General features: G+C 39.9%; 2 protein-coding genes across 2 annotated transcripts; one reads left to right on the top strand and one right to left on the bottom strand.

Annotated features, from left to right (window-relative positions):
* Positions 1-1,783: 1,783 nt before the first annotated feature.
* Positions 1,784-26,863, top strand: LOC114260010 (prolycopene isomerase, chloroplastic-like). The gene is made up of 12 exons (XM_082899031.1): positions 1,784-2,177; positions 2,275-2,374; positions 3,684-3,766; positions 3,882-3,938; positions 4,016-4,168; positions 4,277-4,351; positions 4,479-4,627; positions 4,732-4,866; positions 4,996-5,110; positions 9,447-9,557; positions 26,011-26,119; positions 26,473-26,863. The coding sequence occupies exons 1-7, from the start codon at positions 2,019-2,021 to the stop codon at positions 4,488-4,490; spliced, it is 639 nt and encodes a 212-aa protein (XP_082755157.1). The 5' UTR covers positions 1,784-2,018; the 3' UTR covers positions 4,491-4,627; positions 4,732-4,866; positions 4,996-5,110; positions 9,447-9,557; positions 26,011-26,119; positions 26,473-26,863.
* LOC114286454 (uncharacterized) lies at positions 13,350-20,885 on the bottom strand. The gene is made up of 4 exons (XM_082898028.1): positions 20,857-20,885; positions 16,315-16,441; positions 14,064-15,646; positions 13,350-13,956 (listed from the first exon to the last, which is right to left on the bottom strand). Exons 1-4 carry the CDS (start codon positions 20,883-20,885, stop codon positions 13,350-13,352), a joined length of 2,346 nt encoding a protein of 781 aa, XP_082754154.1.
* Positions 26,864-27,214: the final 351 nt, after the last annotated feature.

Genomic DNA, 27,214 nt, shown 5'->3' with positions numbered 1-27,214 from the left:
TTTCATTTCAATATAAAATTTAATATATTTATATAGCAATAATAGAACAATTCACAATTTGTCCTTACGCTTTTTCTTTTAACACTAGTGAAAAATATTATATTCAAGTTTACTTATTTATTTATTGATATTTAATTTTACCATTGTTATATTCTCTTGTTAATTCTTACTTTCTATGTAGTTATAGGGGACATGCATGAAATAATTAGAATACATCAATTTGATAAATTCTGTTATTTAACTTACTATGCTCTTCTTATCGAAGAACTTAACAAAGTATTAGAAAAATATTCCTATATTTATACTTGTAATTATATTATATTATATTACTATGTAAGAAATGTTACAATTTTAATTTTATAAAACAAGTAAACATGACTTGGAGTATCTGATATTTCAAAATTAAGTATCCGATCCTTCAAAATTAACGAAAAAATAATTAAAAAATATATGATATTTTTAATAAGTATTCGATACATATATACAAGTATCTAAGGAGTATCAGTATACGATACGAATATGTCACCTATTTGATGGATCCGTACTTCAGGTGTTGAGTGTTGATAAAGTATTGGAGAGTGATAGAAATGTTGGAGTGGATAGGGGCTCCTATGATGCAATTGTTATTGGGTCATTGATTGGTGGGTTGGTTGCGGCGACACAGTTGGTTGTAAAGGGAGCTAGGGTTTTGGTACTTGAGAAGTATGTGATTCCTGGTGGGAGTTCTGGGTTTTACAAGAGAGATGGTTATGCATTGGATGTCGGATCGTCTAACCACTATCTTTTTGTTTCTCACACAATGCATTTTATATATTAATAATGCAGTCAGAGACAGTTTTTAGGGTGAGTAGATTTAATTATTGAAGAATCTAAGGCTCCGTTTGTTTGGAGAGTTAGAGGGGGATTGAGATTGATAGTGAGGTGAGACTCACTAATATTGTGTTTGTTTTGAGAGATGGGGAAGGAATTGATAGTGAGTTCCGGATTATGATTTCCCTTAGGGAGGGATTCGGATGGCCTCCAAAACTTGATATTAGAAAAATAGTCCGTTAGACTAGAAATTTTTTATTTTTTTAATTTTATTTTTTACAGGTTGGGCATTTTTTTTTGAACATTAATGTTTAATTTTTTGTATTTTTTGTTAAGTAAAAATTATTATTTTATTTGTTTCATTTTTTTCTGAAAATTTTTGATTTATTTTAAGTTTTTTACATGTTGGGTATTTTTTTTAACATTAATGTTTAATGTTTTCGTATTTTTTTATTTGTTTTATTATTTTATATAAAAATAATTTAATAATCCTTACACTAACAACTATCATCAAAATAAACACAATTTTATTTAATCTCCTCATCATTAATTCCCTCACTATTAATCTCTTCCATTCAACCTTTGAAAACAAATGGGGCCTAAATGGTATAGCATGTGCGGAAATGGATAACAGGTGTAACTTTCGGCCAATTAGAACTGAATCAATTTAGAAAATGGTTGTAAGTCAGTGATTAACAAATATTAAATGATACATGAAAAATAGGCCCCTTGGTGTAATTCACTACTCTGCAGGCAGACACTTATTATGAAACTACATGACCTAAGGAGGAACTGTCTAATGCTTGATTCCAGCAGAAACTATGGAGATTTCAAAATTTGATTTTATGCTTATGTTTTGCCCACTATCTGTGGCATTGTCAATACTTTATTCAAGTTCTTAAGTATGGTTTTTAGCTTGAACCATTAGATGAACTTTGGTGACCCGAAGGCTATGTGTGGATCTAGGATTTGAGTAGGGATTTGAGGAGGGAAAGGCGTAAGTGAGAGAAATGTGAATGAAATATAAGCTAATTTTTTTCTCCACGTCCTTTATCTTTTCCGTTTCCTCCACAAATCTCTATCCAAATCCTGATCCAAACACAGCGAAGTGTCTTTAGTGTGGGAATGGCTGTGGACGTCTAAAACTATGATCTTGGCAGGGAAATCTAAATTTGATAACCCAAGCGTTGGCAGCAGTTGGGTGTAAAATGCAGGTGATACCTGATCCTACTACTGTTCATTTTCATCTACCCAAGAATCTTTCTGTCCGAGTACACAGAGAATACAGTGAATTCATCGCAGAACTTGTCATCAAATTTCCCCATGAAAATGAAGGGATTCTGAAATTCTACGGTGAATGTTGGAAGGTCTGTTTTAACTGAGGTGACTGCAACTTCACTCTGGGTGTTTTAACTCTACTTGTGATGCAAACTTACATTAAAAATTTGTATACGGATTCAATAGATCTTCAATGCCTTGAACTCACTGGAATTGAAGTCACTGGAGGAGCCAATCTACCTTTTCGGGCAGTTTTTTAAGAAGCCTCTTGAATGCTTGACACTTGGTAAATGTTTATACTTGTGTATTTTTTTCTTCTTCCTTTTATTTCATTAAAAAGTGTTAAAAAACACACGTACGCATTCAAAACAAGCCTATAGACCTTTAATCTCGAGGATTTATTCCTATAACTACCCGGTATGAGTGACATGGGGGCTTGCATGTGTGTGGACACTTCATTTGAAAACAAAATTTTAAATTCTCGACAACGTTCAAAAAATTCTAAAGGGATAATTAACCTTCCATGTCACCCAATTATGTAATAAACACAAGAAAAATAATCATCAATATGTTTAGCAGACCTTCGTTCATTGTTTTCGGTGTGCCATAATAGTTATATCTAGTAGTCATTCTCCTGTTTCTTGAGTTGATCGGGGTATTTAGGCTCCAATTGGAATATCTTTTAGGCAATAATACTCAATAGCAAAGTTGCATGTATTTTGTATTTATATTTTTTACAGTATAGGGAGAATCTTGGAACAAGGAGTGAGGAACTTGTCAAATTACATGAATTTATAGTTCTGCAAGAAATTCATTAATATGCAAAATGTATTGTTGCAACTATTATGTTACCAATTTTTTCCAAAAGCCTAAGCCGTTAGGAAATGGGCCCAAAAAAAAAAAGTCTATCCAACACGCTCCCTCATGTGCAATCCCGTCTTGCACGTGGAGAGACAAACAAAAGGAGAACCAAACAAATAGGGACATAATACCAAATGCTAACAGAAAGACTTGATCCAAAGACTTCTCTCAACTAGAGCTCTTATACCATGTTAAGTTATCAATTTTCCCAAAAGGCTAAGCTGTTAGGAAATGGACCCTACAATGTATATCAAGCTATTTAGCAGCAACAAGCAAAATTCTCATCTTCATTATTTTCAGATTTAATGGAGACTATGAATGGCAGATAATTGTATTACCATTATTTTACAGTTTAGCTGCATGTTATATGAAACCAAAAATAATATGTGCACTCCTTTTATTTTTTATTTTATTTTTTATCACATCTCTTACATGGTTAGTAAAATCTAGTGGCTGTGGAACAAATACCTGATACAAGTAACTGTAATTGTGCTCTTGTTAAATTCTTGGTTTGACTTGATAGAAGTGCATATTATTGAGCTTTAGATCTAACTTCTTTATGCCATCTCTGTGGACGATGATTGACACAAATTTCTAGTCTATGTTGGATGTTCATACTGCTTTCAATTTGTTTTCTGTTCTTTCATTTTCTCTATAAGTCACCAAGTGTTGATGACTACCCAGTAGCATCCTGATTTTAAACTTATCTCACATGCTATTGGTATTCTCTGCAGCCTACTATTTGCCCCAAAATGCTGGAGACATAGCTCGGAAATTCATAAAAGATCCTGAATTATTGTCCTTCATAGACGCTGAGGTGGGCTGATATTATTCTTTTGATCATATTGAAGGTTTTCCTTATTCATGAGCCTTGGGATCCAAGTTATATCCTGTTCATCTCACAAGGAAGAACTTATCCATTGTGTTTGCAGTGTTTTATAGTGAGTACGGTTAATGCTTTGCAGACTCCAATGATCAATGCAAGCATGGTAATCTGTCTTCTATTAGCTTCTCAGTGCCCCTTTCTTTGTTATTTTCCTGTTTCCTCATATATTGTTTCCGTTAGGTTTTATGTGACAGGCATTTTGGGGGAATCAACTACCCTGTTTATGGGGTTGGTGGAATTGCCAAATCATTAGCAAAAGGCTTGGTTGAGCAGGGCAGCGAAATACTTTACAAGGCAAATGTGACAAGTATTATAATTGACCAAGGAAAGGCTGTGAGTTTGTCCTTAATGTGAAATAAGTGATACCAAATTTTCTGTACTGGTTACTGCCTATGGAAAAATGTGATTTTGTTTCTCATGTTATTTGTCTGCAATTTGTAGGTAGGGGTGAGACTGTCGGATGGAAGAGAGTTATTTGCCAAAACCGTAGTATCAAATGCTAGATGGGATACATTTGTTTAGTTCTTACTGAGACTTTGCCAATCCAATATGATCAATTTTGACCAAAAAGTTTTGCTTTTCTATGTGATTTTTTTCCCCCCGCTAATGGAGACCTGATTGAATTGTATTTCTCTTATTACAGGCAACCTTTTAAAAAGAGAAGATCTTCCTAATGGAGAACAAAATTTCCAAAAACTGTATGTCAAGGCCCCCTCTTTTCTTTCGATTCACATGGGGGTCAAAGCTGAGGTTTTGCCACCTGATACGAATTGCCATCATTTTGTTCTTGAGGTACTTGGTTTCTTCAGAAAACTCATTTGCTTGGTAATTCAAAGGATTTTAATGATGAATGACTGCCCGATGCATTCACTTTATTGTTATCCATCATTATCTAGGATGACTGGACAAGTTTGGAGAAGCCGTATGGGAGTATATTTTTGAGCATTCCAACAATTCTTGACTCATCATTGGCTCCAGAAGGGCGCCATATTCTTCACATATTTACAACTTCTTCCATAGAAGACTGGGAGGTAAATTTATTTTAAGATCTTGATTCTACTTTTTGTTTTGTATATCCCTTTCTCGTTCTTAATACTTCAGTTGGAATATGTATATCATAATGTTTTGACTAAACAAATATCTTGTTTTTATCGTACTAGGGGCTGTCTCAAGGGAACTACGACGCAAAGAAAGAGCTTGTAGCTGACAAAATTATTAGCAGATTGTAAAATAAACTATTTCCAAGGGCTTAAATCTTCTATTGTTTTCAAGGAGGTACACCCTCATACTTGTAAACCTTCAAGCAGTAATTTTGGACAATGTTGAGACACTTAAAACTAGAAATTCGACTTCAGTCACAATAGAAGTGGTATTTAGATGCTGAAGTTCAATGAAGTTTTCTGAGAAGAAACTCAATACTTGAAATTGATTTGTAGAACACTTTCAAATTATCAATTTTGGCTAAATTTTTCTCAGCCTTGTGATTGATAAAATTCACGTTACAAATTTTAAACTGGGCCATCAGGTGATGTAGTTTTTCAAAATAATCAAATTTCCCTTCTGAAGTTTAGTAATCTAAGAGGGAAAATATGATTCTTGCTATTAAAATGGCTAGCCTTTCCTTTATTGAACTATATTTTTTATGGTGCTTGTATATTAAATTTTTGTGCCCCCTCTTTCTCTCTCTACTCCTTTTTTCTTTTATTTTTTATCTGTCCTTGGGATTCACTTGAACCTCCTACTTTTCTTTCGTTATTGCTTTTGAATTTTGATTGGTGCTTTTATGGTTGCCATGTCAAGAGTAATAACTAGAAAAATCTAGAGCACTTTGTTCTGTCAATTGATACTTCATCTGAGAATGTGTTTTCTTTGCTTAATTGCTTAGTTAGGTACCCCTTTGATGTGCCATAGCATGTTTTTAGCTATTTGTATTGTACCCGTCTCTGCAGCAGTGGTCCCAGATACTACTACTTGATGTTGCTGATATGATGTGATATTAGCTCTAATACTACTGCACAAAATTATGATGCACTAGACATTCAGAGAAAAATGTGAAACCTTCCAAAAAACGGAATTAAACATTGGAAATATTAATAAAGCACAAATTATTACGCGTATTTGGAATATTTATTACTTGCTATTGATTATATTGTATCAGCTATTATGCTTTTATGAAGTATGAGACAACGAACTGTCATGACCCAAACCCGCCCTTTTAGGTTTAGTGTCGTAATCAACCAGTAATCCTCAGATTACCGAAGGCCTCTGACCTGAATAACAAACTAAAAGGGGCTAGCGGAAGCAAATATAGAAACATACATGGTCTATAGGGCTATGTAAACATACATGAGATAAAAACATTTAAAATTGATATACATAAACCCACGTATGACGTCATTCACATATCCATTTACAAAATAAGGAAAAAGAATTGTTTACAAAACAACAAAAGTTTGCAAAACCCAACCACTAAACTCTTTCCAGAACCTCCTTGAGAGGCACAATGGTTGGCTGACAAAACAGGGACTCCAGGTCATCAACTCTGAGCCTAGTCACACGCCTGGTCACCTACATACATAACATATATAGTGAGCGAAAGCTCAATGAATAATAACAGAGTGAAGATTTTAATGAATGATGTCCAGTTTTGTATCATATCAATCAGAGAGATAAGCATAGTCGTATCAAAACAGAGTCATGTTCATATTCGTATTCAAATCATGTGTGGTACATCCATTAGCATTAACATATCACTTTGGTCAAGTATAGCAAGTTCCATAATGGAACCTCCGGTACTGGGTAACATATCTCATACATGGGCCACAGCATTATTTCCCCCATGTCGCCTAGGCCTCGGTGTTGTTTCCCCCGGGCGAGGGCCTCATGACCATAAGCCACAGTATTATGTTCCCTGGGCGAGGGCCTCTGCCAAGGATACCAGAAATACATTTCAAAGATATGGATCATCATTCATGGAATCACAAAATAGCCTTTTGTAACATTTAGAAATAATTCATATCATATCATAATGTTTAGAAAGTATTTCATAGCAAATATAACTTTACTAAGTTATTACTCACAGATAGTTGCACAAATAGCTTGATAGCAACCAATAGATCAACAGCTTACGGCCCGTGACGTACACAAACATAACTGATACACATACTGAAACACACGCTCAGATCGTATTTAACTTATTTCATTTCGTCTTCGTGTGTTTCTAAATTTTATCCTCATTATTAAGTCTTAATCTTAGCCTAGGAATGCCTAGGATGCAATGAGGATGCTAAAATGTACTTGAAAACACTTAATCAAATATGCTGAAAATAGGGGCCTCGCTTGAGCGCAACTTCCCTCGCTCAAGCGGATGTTCAAAAAATGTGAGAGGTGGCTCGAGTGCAATTCTGGTCGCTCGAGCGGTCTGTAAACTTTGTAAAAATACTGGTTGCTTGATTTTTCCGCTCGATACACGTTCAACGGTCGCTCAAGCGTGAGACTGAGGTCTTCGCTCGAGCACAACTATTATCGCTCGAGCGGTCTGCAAAATGTGTAAACTTCTGGGAGTATGCATTTTATGCTCGAGCCAACTTTTGGTCACTCGAGCGGAGGTGCAAAACACAGAGCGGTTGCTCAAGCACAGGATCCGTCGCTCGAGCGAAGGAGCAGAATTCTGGGATTTCCATATTTTCTCCTAAGCTCAAAACTCATCTTTAACCATCCAAAACACATCCTTTTGAGCCCAAAGTTGGGAAAACATATATAAACTCATAAAATTTCATGAATTGAAAACAATTTTGCAAAATCGAGCCCTCAAAAACATGTGAATTGCTCAAACTCAAACTTGAAATGTTGAAAACATAAGATGTATGAAATGATTTGGCTCTAAAGCTTCCAAAACATAATCAATTGGTATAAAACAAGATGAATTCTGAACACTAAGGTAAAATGATAACATGCATGGGAGAATTCTTTGAAAACTTCCTCAAAATGACATGATATATACATGCATGCATACTACACTCCCATATTCATCTCTCTAAGCTCAATTCTAGTATTACACAACTTAATTCTTTGGATTCATGTACTAACTGACTCAATTCCAAAGTTATAAGGTTGAATTCTTACCTTAGATGATCTACTATATTCTAAATAGTTAATTGTTTGAAGTTCCAAGCCAAAACCTCTAAGCTCTCTAGCAATTCTCCTAGAGTGAGCTCAATCTTCTCCTCTCTCTCTCTCTCTCTCTCTCTCTCTACGTTTTTAATGTCAAGAAGATGAGTGTAGGTGAAATTTTGAGAGTCTAAAGTCAAAACAGCCTTATATAGGCTTGGTTAGGAAATTTAATTAATTAAGCTTACCACTTAATCAATTGAGCATTAATTATTTTAATTATTTCGTTCCAAATCGAATTTCAATTGAACCTATCATAATTTCCTAAAAATCTCAAATAACACGTAAACCAAGTCAATTTCATGATCGGATGTCGATAAGGACTTCAATTCGCAGAACAAAGTGGAAACACAAACAGATATTTCTACGATAAACAGATAGAAACACAATTAATGCAACACATATGCAATTAATTCAGAATTTCATCTTGATTACTTATTAGGCATTCATAATCATATGTTTTAAGCTAATCACAGGTCGAGGTTGTTATAGGAACATTCTGGAAAATTTGTGAAATCTTCTGATAATGGAAAAGACATATTGGAAGATGTACAAGAAAAACACACATTACTGAAGGAATATACGCAAACTAAAGAAAAAAGATTAAAAAATAAAATTAGAGACTCATGCCTTTACACCAATTTTCTTCAAGTAGTTTTTTTTTTTTTTAACTGCATATTATTCTTTTACCTTCAATATTCCTCTTCCAACGTTTGGATAGGTAAAAGTTCGGAGAGAAAAAAAAAGAATAATAGAGGATGAGACCTTCAAATCATATATATTGAAATCACCAGTTTTCTTTCTGATTCAGTAGTCACATTTGATTCAAATCTGTACTAAGAGAGAGATAATTACTTTCCTATTTATTTATTTTATTTTTTTGATGAGTAGGAGAGTTTATTGCTTATGATCTTGACTATGGAAGGGTAATTGAAAAATGGAGGACAGCTTTGAAAGTGTAGTTTTTGGACTTGAGAGAAAAAGAAGGTTTACATGGGAGTGGGTCCTTTATATTAAGGGGATAAAGATTTGGTATTTGCATATTTACCACTAACTGATCAATCATTACATCAATGAAAATGTAAATGAGCTGTTATTTTTGGGCTTTTGGAAAACAACAATGTGGCAGAACTTGAAAAATGAAGTCTCATCAAAATGGTTTTTGCCTTTGCGTAAGTATTGATAATTTCATGTGCACAGAACCAGTCTGCCTTGAGATTTTTTACTAATTTTCTTTTGTTTTATTCCCTTCTGATGAGCACAGTATACTAATCACGTTGATGTTTTCTACCATAGTGGTGGTCAGATCTAAGTGAAACGGAGTTTGATCCTTTTGTAGTTGTCACTGGCCATTGAATGCATTAGTCTGCCTAAATTTTCAGCATTGTCACGGGTTTTATAATTTTGTTCAAACATTTCTTACTATTGTCGATCATGACAGGTAGGGACACCAAAGACACACAGGAGGTACCTGGCTCGTATTAATGGTACCTATGGACCAATGCCACAGGGCACTCCAAAGGGCTTATTGGGGATGCCATTCAACACAACTGTGAGTTGAATCACAAATTCACATGGATGGTTTAGTAGATAGTGAGAGGGTAATTTATAAGTAAATTGAGTCGAGCTGAGTAATGGGTTGTTTTATGGGCCACGGTAGAAAAGGGCTTGGCAAGTGAACCGTAGTGTTAGCACGGTCCAAATAGAATGACAATCACCACGATCAGAGTGGAGTTAGCTCGGTCTTAGCATTTGGAGCCGAGGTATATATGATGGCTTCTCACGGTGGACCTCGCTCTAGTTAGCACGGTCGTAGCTTGCCATAGATTAGCCCGGTTTTCAACAGGCAACTGAGGTACAACTGAACGAGAGCCGAGCTAGCTTGGCATTGCGCATTGGAGCACCAAGCTTGATTAGCTCGGTCTTAAGTTAACAGCCCTGTTGGAGTATGCCTAACCAGGATACAGGCACTGAAGGGAAGATCTGAGCTGGGTTAGCTCGGTCGTACTGTCATCCAATTGGGGTAAAACTATCTCACTTGGTTTAAGTAGTGAGGGGGTTGTTAAAGGATAAGCACTATCTTTCATGAGTGTGATTCCTAGGAGGACTCTGGATGGAGGAATAAGAGTCCTACTAGGATTATGCCACACGGAACCTATAAAAGGTCATAACATCACCTATGGAGAGGCAACACAACTTTGATTCTCGAATACACAGAGCTTTTTGCCTATTTGTCTATTTTGCTGACTTAGGCATTGGAGAGGCATCCGGTACACACCCGCCGGCTAGCTCACGTTTGTGTTTTCAGAGAGTAAAGCGACGACATTTGGAGGAGCGCAGATTTGATCAACAGGATTATACGAGAAGATTATTTCTTGCTCGTACAATTGGCGCTGTCTGTGCGAATCACAAAAAGAACAAAACCTCTTGATCAAAGTTTTCTTTGCTAGATTAGACGCAATGGCGCACAATGAAGATTTGCTGCAGTCCGCCATTGACGGACAAACCCCAGAGGGAGGTGGGAGGCGCGAAGGTTTGCCTTTCATCCCTCCCATGGCAGATTTAGAGCCCCAGCGACAGAACCCCCGGAGGGATGCAAGAGGGAGGCGGGGTAACAGCCCCCGTCGCTCATCAAGTCCTGATTGGCAGAGGCGGAGGATCGACCCTCAAGTTTTGGAGGATCAGGTAAAGAAGCAAGAAGAGTTAATTAGGAAGATGGCGGCAGACATGGAATTGATGAAGCGCCAGATAAAAGGAAAGGGGGTGGCAACAAGAGAAGTGCGCAAAAGCAATATGCCTCCTCGCCACTCAGAAGATAGTGGTAGGCATACCACGCCATCGCAAGCAGAGAGTAAGAGCCTCAGAATAGGCGACACTCAATCAAGGACTTCCAGGACTCGTTACTCCAGGTCTGAGAGAACGAGAACATTGAGGTCTTACACTGAGGAAGCACCTATCGGCCCTCACGTACGCACCAAACATCATCCAGGCAAACGGAGTTGCCTAGATCGTCCGACTTACGAAGTGTGCTTGAAGAAAGGGCACGACGGAATGAGGATACCAGGGCACGCGACCCTCGCAGAGTTTTAGCCCTTGAGCGGTTGGCTCCTTGGACGCATGGAAGCATCGAGGTAGGAATGCCAATACCGCGTCTTGCTTACGAACCGACAGACAAAACATTAGCAAGGCTGCAGACCTCGCCGTTCGTTCTAGTAATTGAGAATGCGCCCTTACCTTCAGGCTTTCTTCAACCCAAATTCACCATGTATGAGGAGAAGACAGACCTCTACACACACCTTAGCCATTTTCGCCAGGTTATGGCAGTATACCGGCGAAACGAGGCTTTGATGTGCATCCTATTTCCATCCAACCTTGGCGACCTAGGTTTAACCTAGTTCGAAAGCCTACCAGAAGGCAGCATAGCCTCCTGGGCACAATTGGCAGAGGCATTCGTGACAAGGTTCAGAACAAACACCAAGACGCCAGTAGAGATCGATCAGCTACTCTCCATTGGCATGGACGACAAGGAGACGTTGAGATCCTACAACAGTCCTTATTGGGAGACCTTTAACCAGATAGGAGATTGCCCCACAAATCTCGCCATTGCGCAATACAAAAGAGGTCTTCCAGTCGGAAACAGGCTGAGGGACTCAATTACCATGACGCCTCCCTCACAATGGAAGCCTTAATGGAGAGGGTACACCAGCACATTCGGGTGGAGGAGGATGGCGCCTGTGCTAAAACAAAGTCTGGTACAACCGCAACACCAGATAAAAAGACTTCGGCAAAAGTCAATTGGTAGAACGTCCAAGCAGAAACGGGCGAGGCAGGCGGGACAACGGAGAGGACCACGATAAAAGGTGGTTGAGAGTCCGCACTGCCATAACCACGGTGTTCAAAAAACCGATCTATCGGATTCTTAGTGAGATACGCGATGAACCTTTCGTCAGATGGCCAGCTAAATTGGGAAAGGCACAAAAGGACTATGACGAAAGATCCCAATGCACCTTCCATAAGGAAAAAGGACACCGCACTGAGAATTGCACGCCGTTGAGATAGCATCTGGAAGAGTTAGTGGCAGCTGGGCATCTGGACCAGTACATTGAGGGAAGGACACAGCCAACCCCCCAAAACCACGATCACCCAGACGGAACGTCGATCGACGCCCCACCTCAAGGTGTGATAAACGTAATACATGGGGTATTCGAACCTGAGCGAGTATGTGAGCTCAGGGGAATGATCAAGAAGGCTAAACACTTAAAGGAGGTATTAAGTGCACAACCTACCATTAAAAAGGGAAGAATAGAGGCCACGAACGTCATGTCTTTTTCAGACAGAGACTTGGCAAGGATATATTGCCCTCACAATGATGCATTGGTCGTCACTCTTCCGCGTTAAGGATTACGACGTCAAGCGAATTTTGATTGACCAAGGGAGCTCATGTGAGATAATGTACTACAAAACCTTCAAACAGTTGAAACTGGAGGACAAAGACTTGGCACCTGCTGTATCTCCCCTGATTGGATTCAACTCAATGCTAGAGTGGCCAGTTGGCAAAATAATCCTCCTAGTCAGAGCAGGAAGCATGACGAAACAAGTGGAATTCTGGGTATTGAAAGTCCCTTCCACTTACAACATAATCTTGGGAAGGACATGGCTGCATACCATGCGATCGGTAGCGTCAACCTACCATCAAGTAATGCGGTTCCCCAACGAAGCCGGAGTAATTGAAAAGGTCTTTCGAGACCAAATTATGTCCAAGCAATGCTTCGTCACAGTAAATGGCAGCTGAGCTGCCAAAGGGTTTGTTCAAATGGTGGAAGAACCTGAGAGCAATAAATTGTTTGCAGATGTTGACAAAGCCGTTGAACAGAAGGCAGTGGAAGACTTGGTACAGGTAAGAATAGATGAAAAGGACCCGAAAAAGTTCTTTTTGCTTGACTTATCTATGTCCAGCACCGAGAGAATAGAGGTTATGGAATTCTTGACCTCATGCCTGGCATTGACCCAAACTTCATCTGTCACCAATTGAATGTCCACCAAACTGCAAGACCAACTAGGAAGCACGGATACGGATACGGGATACGGGTACGATACGATACGGATACGGCGATACGGAAAAATTCAAAAAAGTAGGATACGGATACGGCGGGGATACGTTCAAAAAAAATATTTTTTTTCACAATTTTTAGTAATGTAACATACACAAAAATAAAACTTCAACAATTTTTAGTAATGTAACATACATAAAATAAAACTTCAACAATTTTTGGTAATGTAGCATACATAAAAATAAAACTTAAAACAAAAGACAACTTGGTAAAAAAAGAGAGATTCCTATGAACTAAGAGTCTTCAACATCAATAGGTTCAACTTGTTCCCCTTCATCAGTGAATATCACAGCTTCCATATCTGGTTCATCAAGAGAAAGGCTTGCAATTTCAAGTAAGCATGCACCCTCCAATGAATCAAAAGCATCTCCACCAACATCCCATAACTTAGATTCTCCTTCAATGTACTGTTGACTTCTCCTTGATAGGAGACGAAGATTGTTGTGCACAAAAACCAAATCTTCAGCACGTTGTGGTGTCATTTTGTTTCTTTTCATGGAGTGAATAAAGGAGTAGGTGCTCCAATTCCTTTCACAGCATGATGAGGAACATGGCTGGCCAAGCAATTTTAATGCTAAAGATTGAAGCATAGGAGCAGGAGACCTATGTGTAAACCACCAAATAAGTGGATCCAATACTCCTCTATCAATCTTTGAGTCAAAATCTCCAAACATATCCAAACCTCCTGAAAACTTGGCATATTCCACATTTACAACCCGTCTCTCCTCTAAATTTGGAAAGTATTTCTTGAAGCACTTGTTTCTCATACTTGAAATTTCTTCATCCCTATGAGGAGGGACACGATTGGGATTTTCATCAAGCCACGTTGAACTATAATACCTAGATTACAACATTAGAAAGTTTTAAAATTAAATTATGTTATTCATATTAAAAGACAAATGTCAACAAAGAAATGTAATTAGTAAGAGTATGAATTAAGCTATTACCTTGGATTCAAAGAATGTGCAAGGCAATGAAGAGGAGTGTTACTTTTGGACCACCTCTCAACTAGTATATTGTGCACAACGGAATAAAAGATTGATTCCTCATGATCTAGCTTCCCTTCATACCTAAAGATGCTTGCCTTCACCTTTTCAATCATGGTGTCCCACATTTCATAGACTAAGTGAAGGCATGGTTTGTCAGTGTCACAAAACCTAAGCATCTCATAGATAGGCGATGTAAAAGTCAAAATATAATCAATCTTATCCCACCACACATCATTCAATAATTTTTCCTTTACAGATGCGGCTTTTCCAACATCGTCTTCTTTGTAAGAAACCCACTGGTCACTAATAACCATTGATTGGAGGCCACGCTTTATAAGTTTAAACCTTTTGAGCATGATAATGGCAGATGCGAAACGTGTATCTGCAACAGCAAGCAACTTCAAGGGTACAAATTCATTGAAAATAGCTAGCCACATGGAATGGTTCATGATGAAGTTTTTGATAAACATCACATCATCAACACAAAGTGTGATCCAGTGACATTCATCATAAGCAAAAGTAGTACCCCCTGTTTCCTTTGGAGCACAAATGTTCTTAAGAGCAAGATTCAATGTGTGAACTACACATGGTGTCCAAAAGATATTCGGGTACTTATTTTCAATGAGTAAACCAGCTGCACTACACACGGGAGCATTATCTGTAATGACTTGAATGACATTCTGATGTCCAACTTCTTCAATTGCTTGACTAATTAAGTTGGAAATAAAAAACTTGTCTTTATGCTCGCCTTCACAATTAACAGCTTTCAAGAACACTGCCCCAGCTTCTGATGCTCCCATAAAATTAATAAGGGGCCTTCTTTGAGAATCAGTCCATCCATCTGAAACAATACTCAACCCTTTTTCCTTCCATGATGCTCTAGTTGGCTCCAACAACCTCTCTACATTAGCCCTTTCCTTTTGAAGCAATGTAGTCCTCAACAAGTTATAACCGGGTGGTACATAACCAGGAATTGGATTGTTGGCAGCAAATTGAAATGCACTAACATAATATGGGTTCCTTGATAAATGAAAAGGTAACCCCGCTGAATAAAACATGCGAGCAATCTCAGAATGTAGTTGTTCACGAATAACTGGGTTGAATGCCTTTTCTAGAGCAGAAGTTCCAGTAGCTTTTCTTTTTCTTGGCTCATACCCCTCCATCCTAAATCCGCTAATATCTAAAGCCCCTGAACTTGTTGAAGTAGATTGGGTGGAAGGTGGTAAAGGAACTTTTTTAGGCATAGCCATCTTTAACCTCTTCTCAGCTTCTTCAATTTTCTTTTGCATTTCAGCAAGGTGTTGTGGAGTCACTTTGGGGCACACTCTAAGCCCATTGCCAGAAAGTTTTAACAAATGTGCCTTGACCCTAAAGTATGACCCCCTGTACTCTTGTTGACAGTAATTGCATTTAAACCTAGTATTACCACCTCCTCCCAATTTTTCTAGTTTTGTAACATAACACCAAAGAGGAGCATGATCATCTTCTTCCATTGGTGTACCACTTGTTGAACCTAAACTTCCCGTACCTGAACTCATTTCCTAAAATTTATGGTAAACAAATAAAAAAAAACATTAATGTAGCATCACCCATAACAACCATAATGCATTATCCTCATCCATAACAAAAAATTCATTGATTCAATTAAATTTCAACAATTTTAACAATATAGCATCACCCATAACAACCATAATGCAATTCAATCCCAAATTAAGGGGGAAAAATTTTACAAAGTTTATTTATTTATCAATAAATTTATTTATTTATTTATTAATAATTTTTTTTTATCTTATTTGATTTATTAATAAGTTTACAAAGTTTATAATTTTCTAAGTTGACAAATTTTATTTTTAATAAGTTTATTTATTTATTTATTTATTACTAAATTTTTTTTACCTTATTTTATTTATTTATTTGTTTGTTTGTTTTATTCAATAAACCGAATATATAAGTTTTTTTTTTATTATTATTTTTTTTTACGATTTGCAGAGTCTACATATAAAAAAATAAATAAATAAATAAACATCCAAGACCAAGTCTATAGTCCAGATCGACATCTCGAACCAGAGACGAGACCTCGAGTCGAGACAGACAGATCGAGCGAGAGCGAGATCGAGAGGGAGAGAGAGAGAGAGAGAGAGAGAGAGGGAGAGAGAGAGAGAGTTCGTCACAGACAGAGGGAGCGAAAGGGAGAGAGAGAGGGACGAACCTGATCAAGATGAGATCGATCGGCGAGCTGTTCGCGACGATCGGCGAGCTGTTCCAGACGATCGGCGAGCTGCTTCTCCTCCTCCTTCACGGACGATCGGCGAGCTGCTTCTCCTCCTCCTTCACGGCTGCGTCGAATTCGTAGGTAAAACAGAGTTTGGTTTGTTATTTTTCATTTTTTTGTATTTAATTTCATCTTATTTTCATATTTTACAATTTCACCCCATTTTAAGTTTTTTAAATTATTTTTTTGCCCCCGCCGTATCCATACCGTATCCATTCCGTATCCTCGCGTATTCGAGACGTATCCGAAATTCAAAAATTAAAAAAAAAAACGGATACTCCATTTCCCGTATCTGATACGTATCCTCGCGTATCGGGCGCGTATCCGTATCTGATACGTATCCGATACGCATACGTGACCTATTTCAGAGTATCCGTGCTTCATAGAAGACCAATCATACAGCGCACACGCAGATCAGCACTCCACCACGCCGAGATAGTGGCAGAAGAAGTGCGAAACCTTCTAGAGGCAGGAGCTATCAGAGAAGTGCACTATCCCAAGTGGATATCCAATACAATAGTGGTGCCAAAGAAGAATGGAAAATGGCATGTCTGCGTGGACTACAAAACAGTCAACAAGGCGTGCCCAAAAGACACAACCGACTTAGCTTTCTTGATGCATACAGAGGTTATCATCAGATCGCTATGTATGAACGAGACCAGGAGGTTACATCTTTTACAACGCCAAGAGGTCTGTATTGCTACAAGGTCATGCCCTTTGGCCTAAAGAACGCAGGGGCAACATTCCAACGGATGGTCATCAAGATGTTTGAGCCATTGTTAGGCAGAACAATGGAGGCTTACATAGATGACATAGTGGTCAAGAGCAAGGATGAAAAGGACCATTTCAGGGACCTAGGTGAAATGTTCCAGATCCTAAAGAAAAACAAGTTGCGCCTTAATGCTTCCAAGTGTACGTTCGGCGTAGGATCAGGCAAGTTCCTAGGCTTCCTGGTGACGAACTGTGGTATTGAGGCAGACCCCTCTCAGATCAAAGCAATTCAGGATCTAGAGAGGCCCAACTCAGTGAAAGAAGTACAGTATCTCACCGGCATGGCAGCCGCGCTCAACCAGTTCATAAGTCGGTCGTCAGACAGATGTCGACCATTTTTTCAAGCATTAAAGGCCAAATTTGAGTGGGATGAAGAATGCGACCGCGCCCTAGAAAGTTTGAAAGAATACATGTCTTCTCCACCGTTGCTAGCAAGGTTCTGAAAAGCGGTTGCGGTCGCCGTAACGGTGGCGGTGACGCGGTTGCGGTTGCGGGGTGTAAAGGCCGTAGCGTAACGGTTGCGGTAACCGGAACCGTGAATTTTTTTATTTTTTGCACAATTTGAAAAAAACTTACCGATATGCATATTTTTTTTCCATGATTAGATTTATTGGGTTAAAAATGAATATTTATCAATTTTTGTAAATTTTTAAGTATGATCCAATATATTTCATATTTTTAAATCACTATAAATTGAGTTTTTTACATTTTATTTTGATAATTAATGACTTTATATTATACAAAAAATCAATCACTAACTGTTATATATGAGATAAACAATGATAAAAGTAAGAGAATAAATAAGAGCCTAAATATATATATACATATTTTAACCAATCCAAATAGATAATGACCACACTTATTATTATTATTATTATTATTATTATTATTATTATTATTATTATTATTATTATTATTATTATTGTTATTATTTTCAAACAATATATATATAGACACACATAAACAAAATGGTTGAGTGATAGCAGCTGAATAGAATAGCATAGGTCTTACAGCTTCAACAAGTCAATAACATGTTCTTTATCTTCCCTCTTCTCTCTTTCTATCTCTTGCTCCTCCATTTTCTCTCTTCATCTTCCCTCTTCTCTCTATCCCTCTTCTCCCATTTTCAGCTTTTTTTTTTTTGGTGTTTTTTCGAAAGAAACAGTTTGGAACCGTTACGTAACGGTGCATAACAGGCCGTTACGGCTGTTACGGCACTGTTACGACCGCTACGGCAGTCGCTACGGCCGACACACCTGTGAATCTCAATCACACAGCAAAAGCGGCCGTAACGGGTGGCAGTAACCGCCAAAACCGTTACGTAACGGTTGCGGCCGCTTTTTAAAACCTTGGTTGCTAGTAACCCCAATACCTGGAGAAGAACTCTTTTTGTACCTGAGAGTTTCACAACACGCAGTTAGTGCGGTATTGGTCAGAGTAGAGGGAATCCAACACCTGCCCATCTTTTATGTCAACAAGACATTACTGGGCGCAGAAACCAGGTACTTACCATTAGAAAAACTGGCCTTAGCCTGGATGATGGCATCAAAGAAGTTGTCACATTACTTTCATACCCACACCATAATTGTCCTCATAGCCTTCCCATTAAAAGCTTTGTTTGAGAGGGCGAACTTTTCTGGGCGAATCTTGAAGTGGGCGGTGGAATTGGGACAGTACGATATCAAGTTTCAACCTAGAACCGCAATAAAAGTCCAAGTATTGGCAGACTTTGTGGCAGAATTCACCCCAGAAAGCCTTCACATCTGCCCAGTTGACTTGACTGGTGCCACCAAAATGGGGATGGAAAGCGCCGCAGGAGGTGCGCAACCCCTGAATCGAGATGCCCAGCCACACCCTAAAACAGATCAGAGTAATGACAAGCTGGAAAAGGCGAACCATGCTACACCAGGCGAAGACTCATCAGCAAACAAAAACTTGGCACAATCAGATAATGAGAGGCAAACAGTAAACGTGGACTTGGAAGAAAACACCAGCACCACTCACGACCCCAAGGCATCATCCGATCCCTCTACTTGCTGGAAGTTGTTCGTTGGAGAGATGTGGAAGCTCTTTGTGGATGAAGCGTCCAATAGGCACGGTGCAGGACTCGACATAGTCCTCATCTCACCAGATGGCCTAGTAGTGGAACAGGCAGTCAACCTCGGCTTCCCAGTATCAAACAACGAAACGGAGTATGAAGCGCTTCTGGCAGGACTAAAATCAACACTCTACATGAAGGTTACCGAGCTAATGGTCTACAGTGACTCACAGCTAGTGGTAATCCAAATTTCAGGCGACTAGGAAGCAAAGGATGAAAGGATGGCTAAGTACCAAGAGTTAGTCAAGAAAGAGATCATGAAGTTCGATGTAGTGCGAATGGAGCAGATTGGCAAAGAAGAAAACAGCAAAGCAGACAAACTAGCAGGTTTTGCTTCGATGGCAGATACATCCATCCCACATCTATTTCTAATTGACTACCTACCAAGACCAAGCATTGAAGAACCCGAAGTAGAAGAGGTATGTTACACCAAATTAGGACCTTCATGGATGGATCCCATTATAATGTTCTTAAAAGACGACATCTTACCCAAAGAAAAGAAAGAGGCCAACAAGATTAGAGCAAAGTCGCAACGATTTTGGCTCTCCCCATCAATGGCCTTGTACAAAAAATCCTTCACATGACCTTACTTGAAATGCGTCCATCCCAACAAGGTTGAGGCATTCTTGTTCGAGATACACGAAGGCGTATGCGGAAGCCACCAAGGGGGGAGATCATTGGCTTACAGAGCGATTTCGCAGGGATATTGGTGGCCTTATATGCAAGCAGATTCAGAGAAGTATGTCAAGAAATGCGAGAAATGTCAAAAGTTCGCACACCAAATACATCAACCAGCCAGTGAGCTTCTACCACTAACTAGCCCATGGCCCTTCGCAATGTGGGGCTTGGACATAGTAGGACCACTTCCGACAGCACCCGGCAACAGAAAGTTCTTCCTTGCAACAACAGACTACTTCACAAAGTGGGTGGAAGCAGAAGCATTAGCATTAATAAAGGAGAAAGATGTGAAGAAGTTCGTATGACAAAATATTATCACTCGGTTCGGCATACCCAAGGCGCTAATATCAGACAACAGCACTCAGTTTGACGGCAAAATTTTCAGAGGTTTTTGTGAGGAGTACAAGATAGAATTCTACAACTCTACACCGGCATACTCCCAAGTAAATGGCCAGGCGAAAGCATCAAACAAGGTCGTCTTAGATGGATTGAAGAAAATGTTAAAGAAAGCAAAAGGCAAGTGGGCTGAAGAACTTCCTCATGTTTTATGGGCTTACCGTACCACACCTCGGCGATCAACCGGAGAAACGCCATTCTCTTTAGCCTATGGCATGGTGGCAGTAATCCCACTAGAAGTCGGCCTCCCCACAATGAGAAGCGAGAATTTTGATCCAGACTTAAATGGGGAAGCCATAGCCTTGGAACTCGACCTTGCGGAAGAAAGAAAAGAAATAGCACTGGTTCACATTGCCTCATACCAGCAAGAGTTGTCCAGAAAGTATAACAAGACAGTACATTCAAGGCAATTCAAGGTTGGAGATTGGGTACTACGCAAAGTAATAGGAAACACCCTGGTACCCGGAGACGGCAAATTAGGGCCCAATTAGGAAGGACCTTACAAAGTGGTTGGGTTAGCAGGAAAATGGGCATACCACTTGGAAGACGAGGACAGCAAAGCCATTTCCAGGCCATGGAACACTGCCAATCTCAAACTATTTTATTTTTAGCTTTCTCTTTAGACATACTTGTCATTTTTCTTTTCCTCAATAAAACAAGTAGTTTTCTTTTCAGCATAATTGTTTTATTCTGTAAAAGTTGTTTTAGTGAGCTAGGGGCAACAAAAGCAGAGTTGGCCGGAATAACCAACTTTGCGCTCTCTTCAACTAGGATTAGGATCTGGGCTGAAAAGATTGGCTGGAAAAACCAACAAACACTTCTCCTAAGCCCAGGATAAGGATCTAGGTTGCAGGACGTTTGGTCGGGATAACCAAACACTTTACTCTAGGTTGGCAGGAATAACCAACTTAGAAGTTGGCTGGAATAACCAACACCCCTCCTAAGCCCAGGATAAGGATCCAGGCTGCAGGACGTTTGGCAGGAATAACCAAACACTTTACTCTAGGTTGGCAGGAATAACCAACTTAGAAGTTGGCTGAAATAACCAACACCCCTCCTAAGCCCAGGATAAGAACCCAGGCTGCAGGGCGTTTGGCAGGAATAACCAAACACTTCACTTAGGGTTGGCAGGAAAAACCAACTTTGAGCTCTCTTCAGCTAAGATTAGGATCTAGGCTGAAGAGGTTGGTTGGAAAAACCAACACTTATTGTTCTTCAACCAAGTTAAGGATCTAGGCTGAAGAGGTTGGCTGGAAAAACCAACACTTATTGTTCTTCCGCCGAGATAAAGATCTAAGTTGAAGAGGTTGGCTGGAAAAACCAACACTTATTGTTCTTCAGCCGAGATAAGGATCTAGGCTGAAGAGGTTGGCTTGAAAAACCAACACTTATTGTTCTTCAGCCGAGATAAGGATCTAGGCTACAGAAGTTGGCTGGAAAAACCAACACTTATTGTTCTTCAGCCGAGATAAGGATCTAGGCTGAAGAGGTTGGCAGGTATGGCTAGTTAGATTGCAAAGTTAAGATCGGGATAAATATCTCAGCCAGAGAATTTACTTCATTCAGATTATTTCATAGAAGTAAACCGAACAGACAGTTGAGGAAAACAAAAGATGATTTCATTGATAATGCAAAGCCAAAGTACAAAAGATGGGGCCTTAGCCCGGTTACAAATTCTTTTGCTAGACAAAAAAGAAAAATCAGGAGAAAAGATCGTCTAGGTCGGCATCCAAAACAACCTGGTCTTCACCCAGAGGTAGCTCGGTTGTTGCAAGCACCTCTTGGTTCAGCTCTGTTGGAGGCACCGCATCAGACACTATAGGCAAAGGGAGGATGGAGACAACTGGAGTTGGGGAGACAAACTGGCGATCGGACTGGGTGTTGTCTTCTAGAGCAGCATCTTTGTCCTCCTCTTGCAGAAATTTTTGCTGAATGGCGACAGCGTACTCCGTCATAGAGCTCGGTATGAAATACAGAGGAGGGTTGAAGACCTCGGTCTCTGGGCTATGACCGAGCTGCGCCACAGCCGCCGTCCATCCACACTTGAAGAAAAGATCTTTTGCAGCTTCACATTACTTGATGTAAGTGGCCTCCCCCTCCTTGTAACCGCACTCTTCTGCGTCCTCAACCTTCTTCTCTAGCTCGGTTATCTCAGCGTTCTTTTTTCCCTTGAGCTTGGCCAGCTCGCGCAAGTATTTATCTTTCACCATGGCCGCAGCCTTCTTCTTATCAGCTTCGGTTGAATTGACTAGGCCAGTGAGCCGGGCTACTTCAGCCTGTAGCTCAGCCATCTTTTGCTAAGATTCTTTTAGTTCGGCCGTTTTTTCATTGGCCTCTGCCATGGCCTGCCTTGTAGTTTTTCGAAGTTCCAGCACGCGTTTGTGAGCAATGTGGTTCTTCTGTAAGGCCTGCGAGGGGAGGGAGGCAGTATTAAGTAGGAACCGAGCTAAAAGATGTTAAAATTTGGAGAATGAAAAAGAGAACTTACCAACACCATTGACTTTGAAGCCGAGCGAATGGCCTTCAGCTCAGTAAGGTGGTCATGATGATCCATGTCAGCTAGAAGGCAGACGCTCTTGGCCAAATTGAAGGCCAACAAATGATCTTTTTCCGCGACCACTGAATCAGAGTCAGTGATAGCGCGGTTCTTGAAGGTGACCTTTGGCACCCACTTAGAAGAACTAGCTCGGTCAAAGCGCTCAGGTGGAGGACTTGGTGAAGAGGCTTGAGGAACCACGGTTTCATCCTCGTCGACAAGGCATGGTTCGGTTGTGGAAGTCCGAGCATGCTTGCTTGCCCGAGATGATGAAGGCTGATGGGTTGGGAGGGCTACCACGGCCTCTTGAGTTTGGCTGGCTGGTGGTACCTCGGCCTGGTTTGTTTTGGTTATGAGGGCCCTTACTGCTCTTTTCTTGGCATCTCTTGCTCCGCTGTCAACGAGATCAAATTGATTTGAGGCAAGGTTGGGTCTGGCTCTGGTGAAGGCTCAAGGAGGAAATCGGTCACCCTAGTCTTCCTACGGCTGCTATATCTGTATGTCGATTCAAAACTCAGTAGCTCGGCTCAACTTCTGTTGAAATATCGCAGAGTGGCGCGAAGTGCATTCAAGTTGGGGTAGCTGTACTGGGACTTGAGAAAGTTCAAATCTGCATGAAGTAAAGAGACAAACAGTTAGCATGGTCCAAGATAAGGAAACCGAGGTAAAAGAATACAGCAAACTAAGTCGAGGTAATTATACCGGCGATTCCTTAATTCCATTTTATCTGGTCGCCCGGGATCTGGGCTTCTTGGTCTTCGAAGTTCCTAGAAACCCAGAAAAAAATCATCATCGTTTACATCCTTATCTGGGGTATTCTTTATTATCTTTTCGCGCCGGCGCCTTATTCTTAAATAGTAAACCCAGCCATCTTCAGCCGATCCTATGGAATATTAGTGGAAAAGCTCGACTAAACCGAGATTAAGGCTAGCCCGGCGGTTTAGCTCGGCGATACCATTTATTATGCGGTAAGAATTGGTGGAAAGCTAGGTAGGGCAAAGGTTTGTTTGTCTGAGAAATTCACAGAGAAGGGGCTGTACAGGGAATCACAGTCCGGTTTCTACAATGGAAAGAAGGGTGAAGGGAACGAAGCCAGGGTTTCCCCAGGGTATGGTATCTAGGTTGGTCAAGGTAAGATAGACATCATCAGGGATATGGTAGTCCCTTCGGAACTCGGCCATGGCCCCTGGTGAGTTTACTAAAAACCTATATTTACCCATTAGCTATTAAATTATGAATAAATTAGCTCAAATATTAGCTCGGTCGAGAAATGACGCTGAGTAGCTCGATTGAGCGTTCAAAGGAGTGCCTGGCCAACCTAAGTCTGCAAAGTAAAAAAGAAAGGTGTTAAGCACAGATGGTTGGACCGTGCTAAAAGAAACAAAGGAAAGATAAATGAAGTCCTAGCTCGGCTACGTGGGGTACTATCGTTCTTAGCTCGGTTTGAGCGAGGGACTTTAGCCCGGTTGAAGCTATTGGAGTAGCATTCTTAGTTCGGTTTTGACTAAGGGAGCTGGTTTAGCCCAAGTTATAGCTCGGTTGGCGATTGAGGCTTTCTAGCACAGTACTGCGCGAACCTAAGGCAGTTCGCTAGCTCGGCCAGTAAAGCACAAGGTATTTAGACTTATTGAAACTACAAGTATGACATGAAGTGTTAGTTCGGTTGTTTAGTTTGGCTAGGTTCGCACCTAATACAAACAACTTCCTAGTTCGGTTGGAGTGTGATTTTGGATCAAATACATCGTTCTTCAGATTATTCGTAAGTACAAGTGGTTCTATTACATGGTTTTTCACAGAAAAATGGAAGCAAACATGGTATATATTTTGAAAAACATACGAATGAACATGCTATGCATTGCAAAACAGGTGCAAAATCAACAAAAAGGAAACAGATTTGAGTAAACATACCAGTCAAGAATGGAGGAACTGGAGATGGAAATGGCACCAGGAGCAAAACACGAGCTTTTGCAGATGCAGTATTGAAGAAATTTCAAAAAGTAGAAAGAGAAAAAGGTGAATAGTGTTACGTTTGAAGAGTAGGGTTTTTGTGAAGAGTAATAAAAAAGGCGAGACTGTTCAAATTTCTCGGAGTACGAAGACGGCGTGACAGTTTCACTGGGCCAATGAACGTTCGCCACGTGTCCACGGAATGGGAAGCGATTCAATTACAGCGGCTGAAAAGACGTTTTGACCGGACAGATTAGTAGCTCGATGTGAATTTAGCCCGGTTGAAGACCACTTTTTAGCTCGGCAGGAAGAAGAGTAATCCCAATCATGTTGCGCAGATGGAATTAAGGGGCAATTGAGAGGGTAATTTATAAGTAAATTGGGCCGAGCTGAGTAATGGGCCGTTTTATGGGCCACGGTAGAAAAGGGCTTGGCAAGTGGACCGTAGTGTTAGCACGGTCCAAATGAAATGACAATCACCACGGTTGGAGTGGAGTTAGCTCGGTCTTAGCGTTTGGAGCCGAGGTATGATGGCTTCTCACGATGGACCTCGCTCTGGTTAGCACGGTCGTAGCTTGCCGTAGATTAGCCTGGTTTTCAACAGGCAACCGAGGTACAACTGAACGAGAGCCGAGCTAGCTTGGCGTTGCGCATTGGAGCACCAAGCTTGATTAGCTCGGTCTTAAGTTAACAGCCCGGTTGGAGTATGCCTAACCAGGATACAGGCACTGAAGAGAAGATCTGAGCTGGGTTAGCTCGGTCGTACTGTCATCCAACCGGGGTAAAACCATCTCACATGGCTTAAGCAGTGAGGGGGGTGTTGAAGGATAAGCAATATCTTTCAGGAGTGTGATTCCTAGGAGGACTCTGCATGGAGGAATAAGAGTCCTACTAGGATTATGCCACACGGAACCTATTAAAGCTCATAACAATACCTATGGAGAGGTAACACAACTTTAATTCTCAAATACACAGAGCTTTTTGCCTATTTGTCTATTTTGCTAACTTAGGCATCGGAGAGGTATCCGGCACACACCCGCCGGCTAGCTCATGTTTGTGTTTTCAGGGAGTAAAGCGACGACGTTTGGAGGAGCGCAGATTTGATCAACAGGATTATACGAGAAGATTTTTTCTTGCTCGTACATATAGATATTTTTATTTGCATCAGGTCTTTCAATTAATTACCACATTATTTTGGAACTTGCAGGCTATAGATGGTCTGTACTGTGTGGGAGATAGTTGCTTCCCAGGACAAGGTGTTATTGCCGTTGCCTTCTCTGGAGTGATGTGTGCACATCGTGTAGCTGCTGACATTGGTAAGCAGATTTTAGATGCCTTCATTTGAACAGAATGTTTGCCATTGGCTGAAAATAAAGTCTGATACTCTTATACAGTTTAGTTATTCTAGAACCAGAAATTTTGGGTAATGGCTGCACTTTGCCTATGATTGGCGGAGCTGTCCTGGTTGACAAAATTGTAATTCTCTATTACTGTACTTGAAAGAGCAAAAAAAATTCAACTTCTTTGATCACAGCTGTTTATAGATTCCCACAAAATTGAGTAGTGATAAAACAAAGTTGAATCACCACATTGTTTATTTTTGCTTCAACTTTGAATAGCTTCTTTCATTTGATTAGGGATTTTTCATTTTCCTTTCTTTTGTCCTCAGGACTTGAGAAGAATTCCCCGATATTGGATGCTGCTCTTCTTAGATTACTTGGTTGGTTAAGGACATTGACATAATCACTACTTATATGATAGAAATACAAGAAACATCATCATCATGTGGAAGGGAAACCGTCGCTCATATCTGAATTGCAACCACCTACTGTAAGTTGAGGCATGAAGATGCTTGCTTTATACCCTTGAGTTAGTCGGTGACCGTCAATGCTGAATCCGTATATTATGCAACATTGATTTTAGTCAATTTTGGAAATTTAAATCGTCAGTTGTAACTTTTATTTATACAGACTTCAGGCTGTATTTATAGAAAAGTTTTAGATTGTAATTCATGATTTGATTCAGAACTTGTTTAATTATTGCCAATGGTTCTTCATATAGAAGTAAATTGTACTGTGGTACTCTTTAATTCATGGATTGGAAAGTTCTAATAAATCATTGACCTTGCTGTGCTTAGTTTACTTGGGTGAATGCACCTTAAATTGAATATGAAAAATCCTCCCATACCAAGATTTGAAATTTAGTGACAAAATGGAGGTTGCAAATTTTCAAGGAGGTGCTATTTGAATTCAACTTACTAAAGCCAAACTAAAACAAAGTGGAATGAGGACAAAAATAAATTAATATGTAGTAAGATATCACTTGCTGCTTCAACTACAAACACCAAATATGCTTGTAGCTTTCCAACTACTAAGTTTGAGTAACTTCATGAAGAATTGATCAATAATGAC

The sequence above is a fragment of the Camellia sinensis genome, chromosome 12, assembly GCF_055761805.1.
Source record: "Camellia sinensis isolate YWXY chromosome 12, ASM5576180v1, whole genome shotgun sequence".
NCBI lineage: Eukaryota > Viridiplantae > Streptophyta > Magnoliopsida > Ericales > Theaceae > Camellia > Camellia sinensis.
The sequence above is the reverse complement of the archived record's forward strand: the minus strand, read 5'-3'. Positions and strand labels throughout refer to the sequence as shown.

Coding starts and splice junctions, on each gene's coding strand:
- LOC114286454 (XM_082898028.1), bottom strand. CDS start 20,885: ATGGCTTTGCTGTCCTCGTCTTCCAAGTG. Junction 16,442..20,856: donor CTGTCCTCGTCTTCCAAGTG/GTATGCCCATTT, acceptor AATTCGACGCAG/CCGTGAAGGAGGAGGAGAAG. Junction 13,957..14,063: donor GCACATTCTTTGAATCCAAG/GTAATAGCTTAA, acceptor GTTGTAATCTAG/GTATTATAGTTCAACGTGGC.
- LOC114260010 (XM_082899031.1), top strand. CDS start 2,019: ATGCAGGTGATACCTGATCCTACTACTGTTCATTTTCATCTACCCAAG. Junction 2,375..3,683: donor TCTTGAATGCTTGACACTTG/GTAAATGTTTAT, acceptor TATTCTCTGCAG/CCTACTATTTGCCCCAAAAT. Junction 3,767..3,881: donor TGTCCTTCATAGACGCTGAG/GTGGGCTGATAT, acceptor TTGTGTTTGCAG/TGTTTTATAGTGAGTACGGT.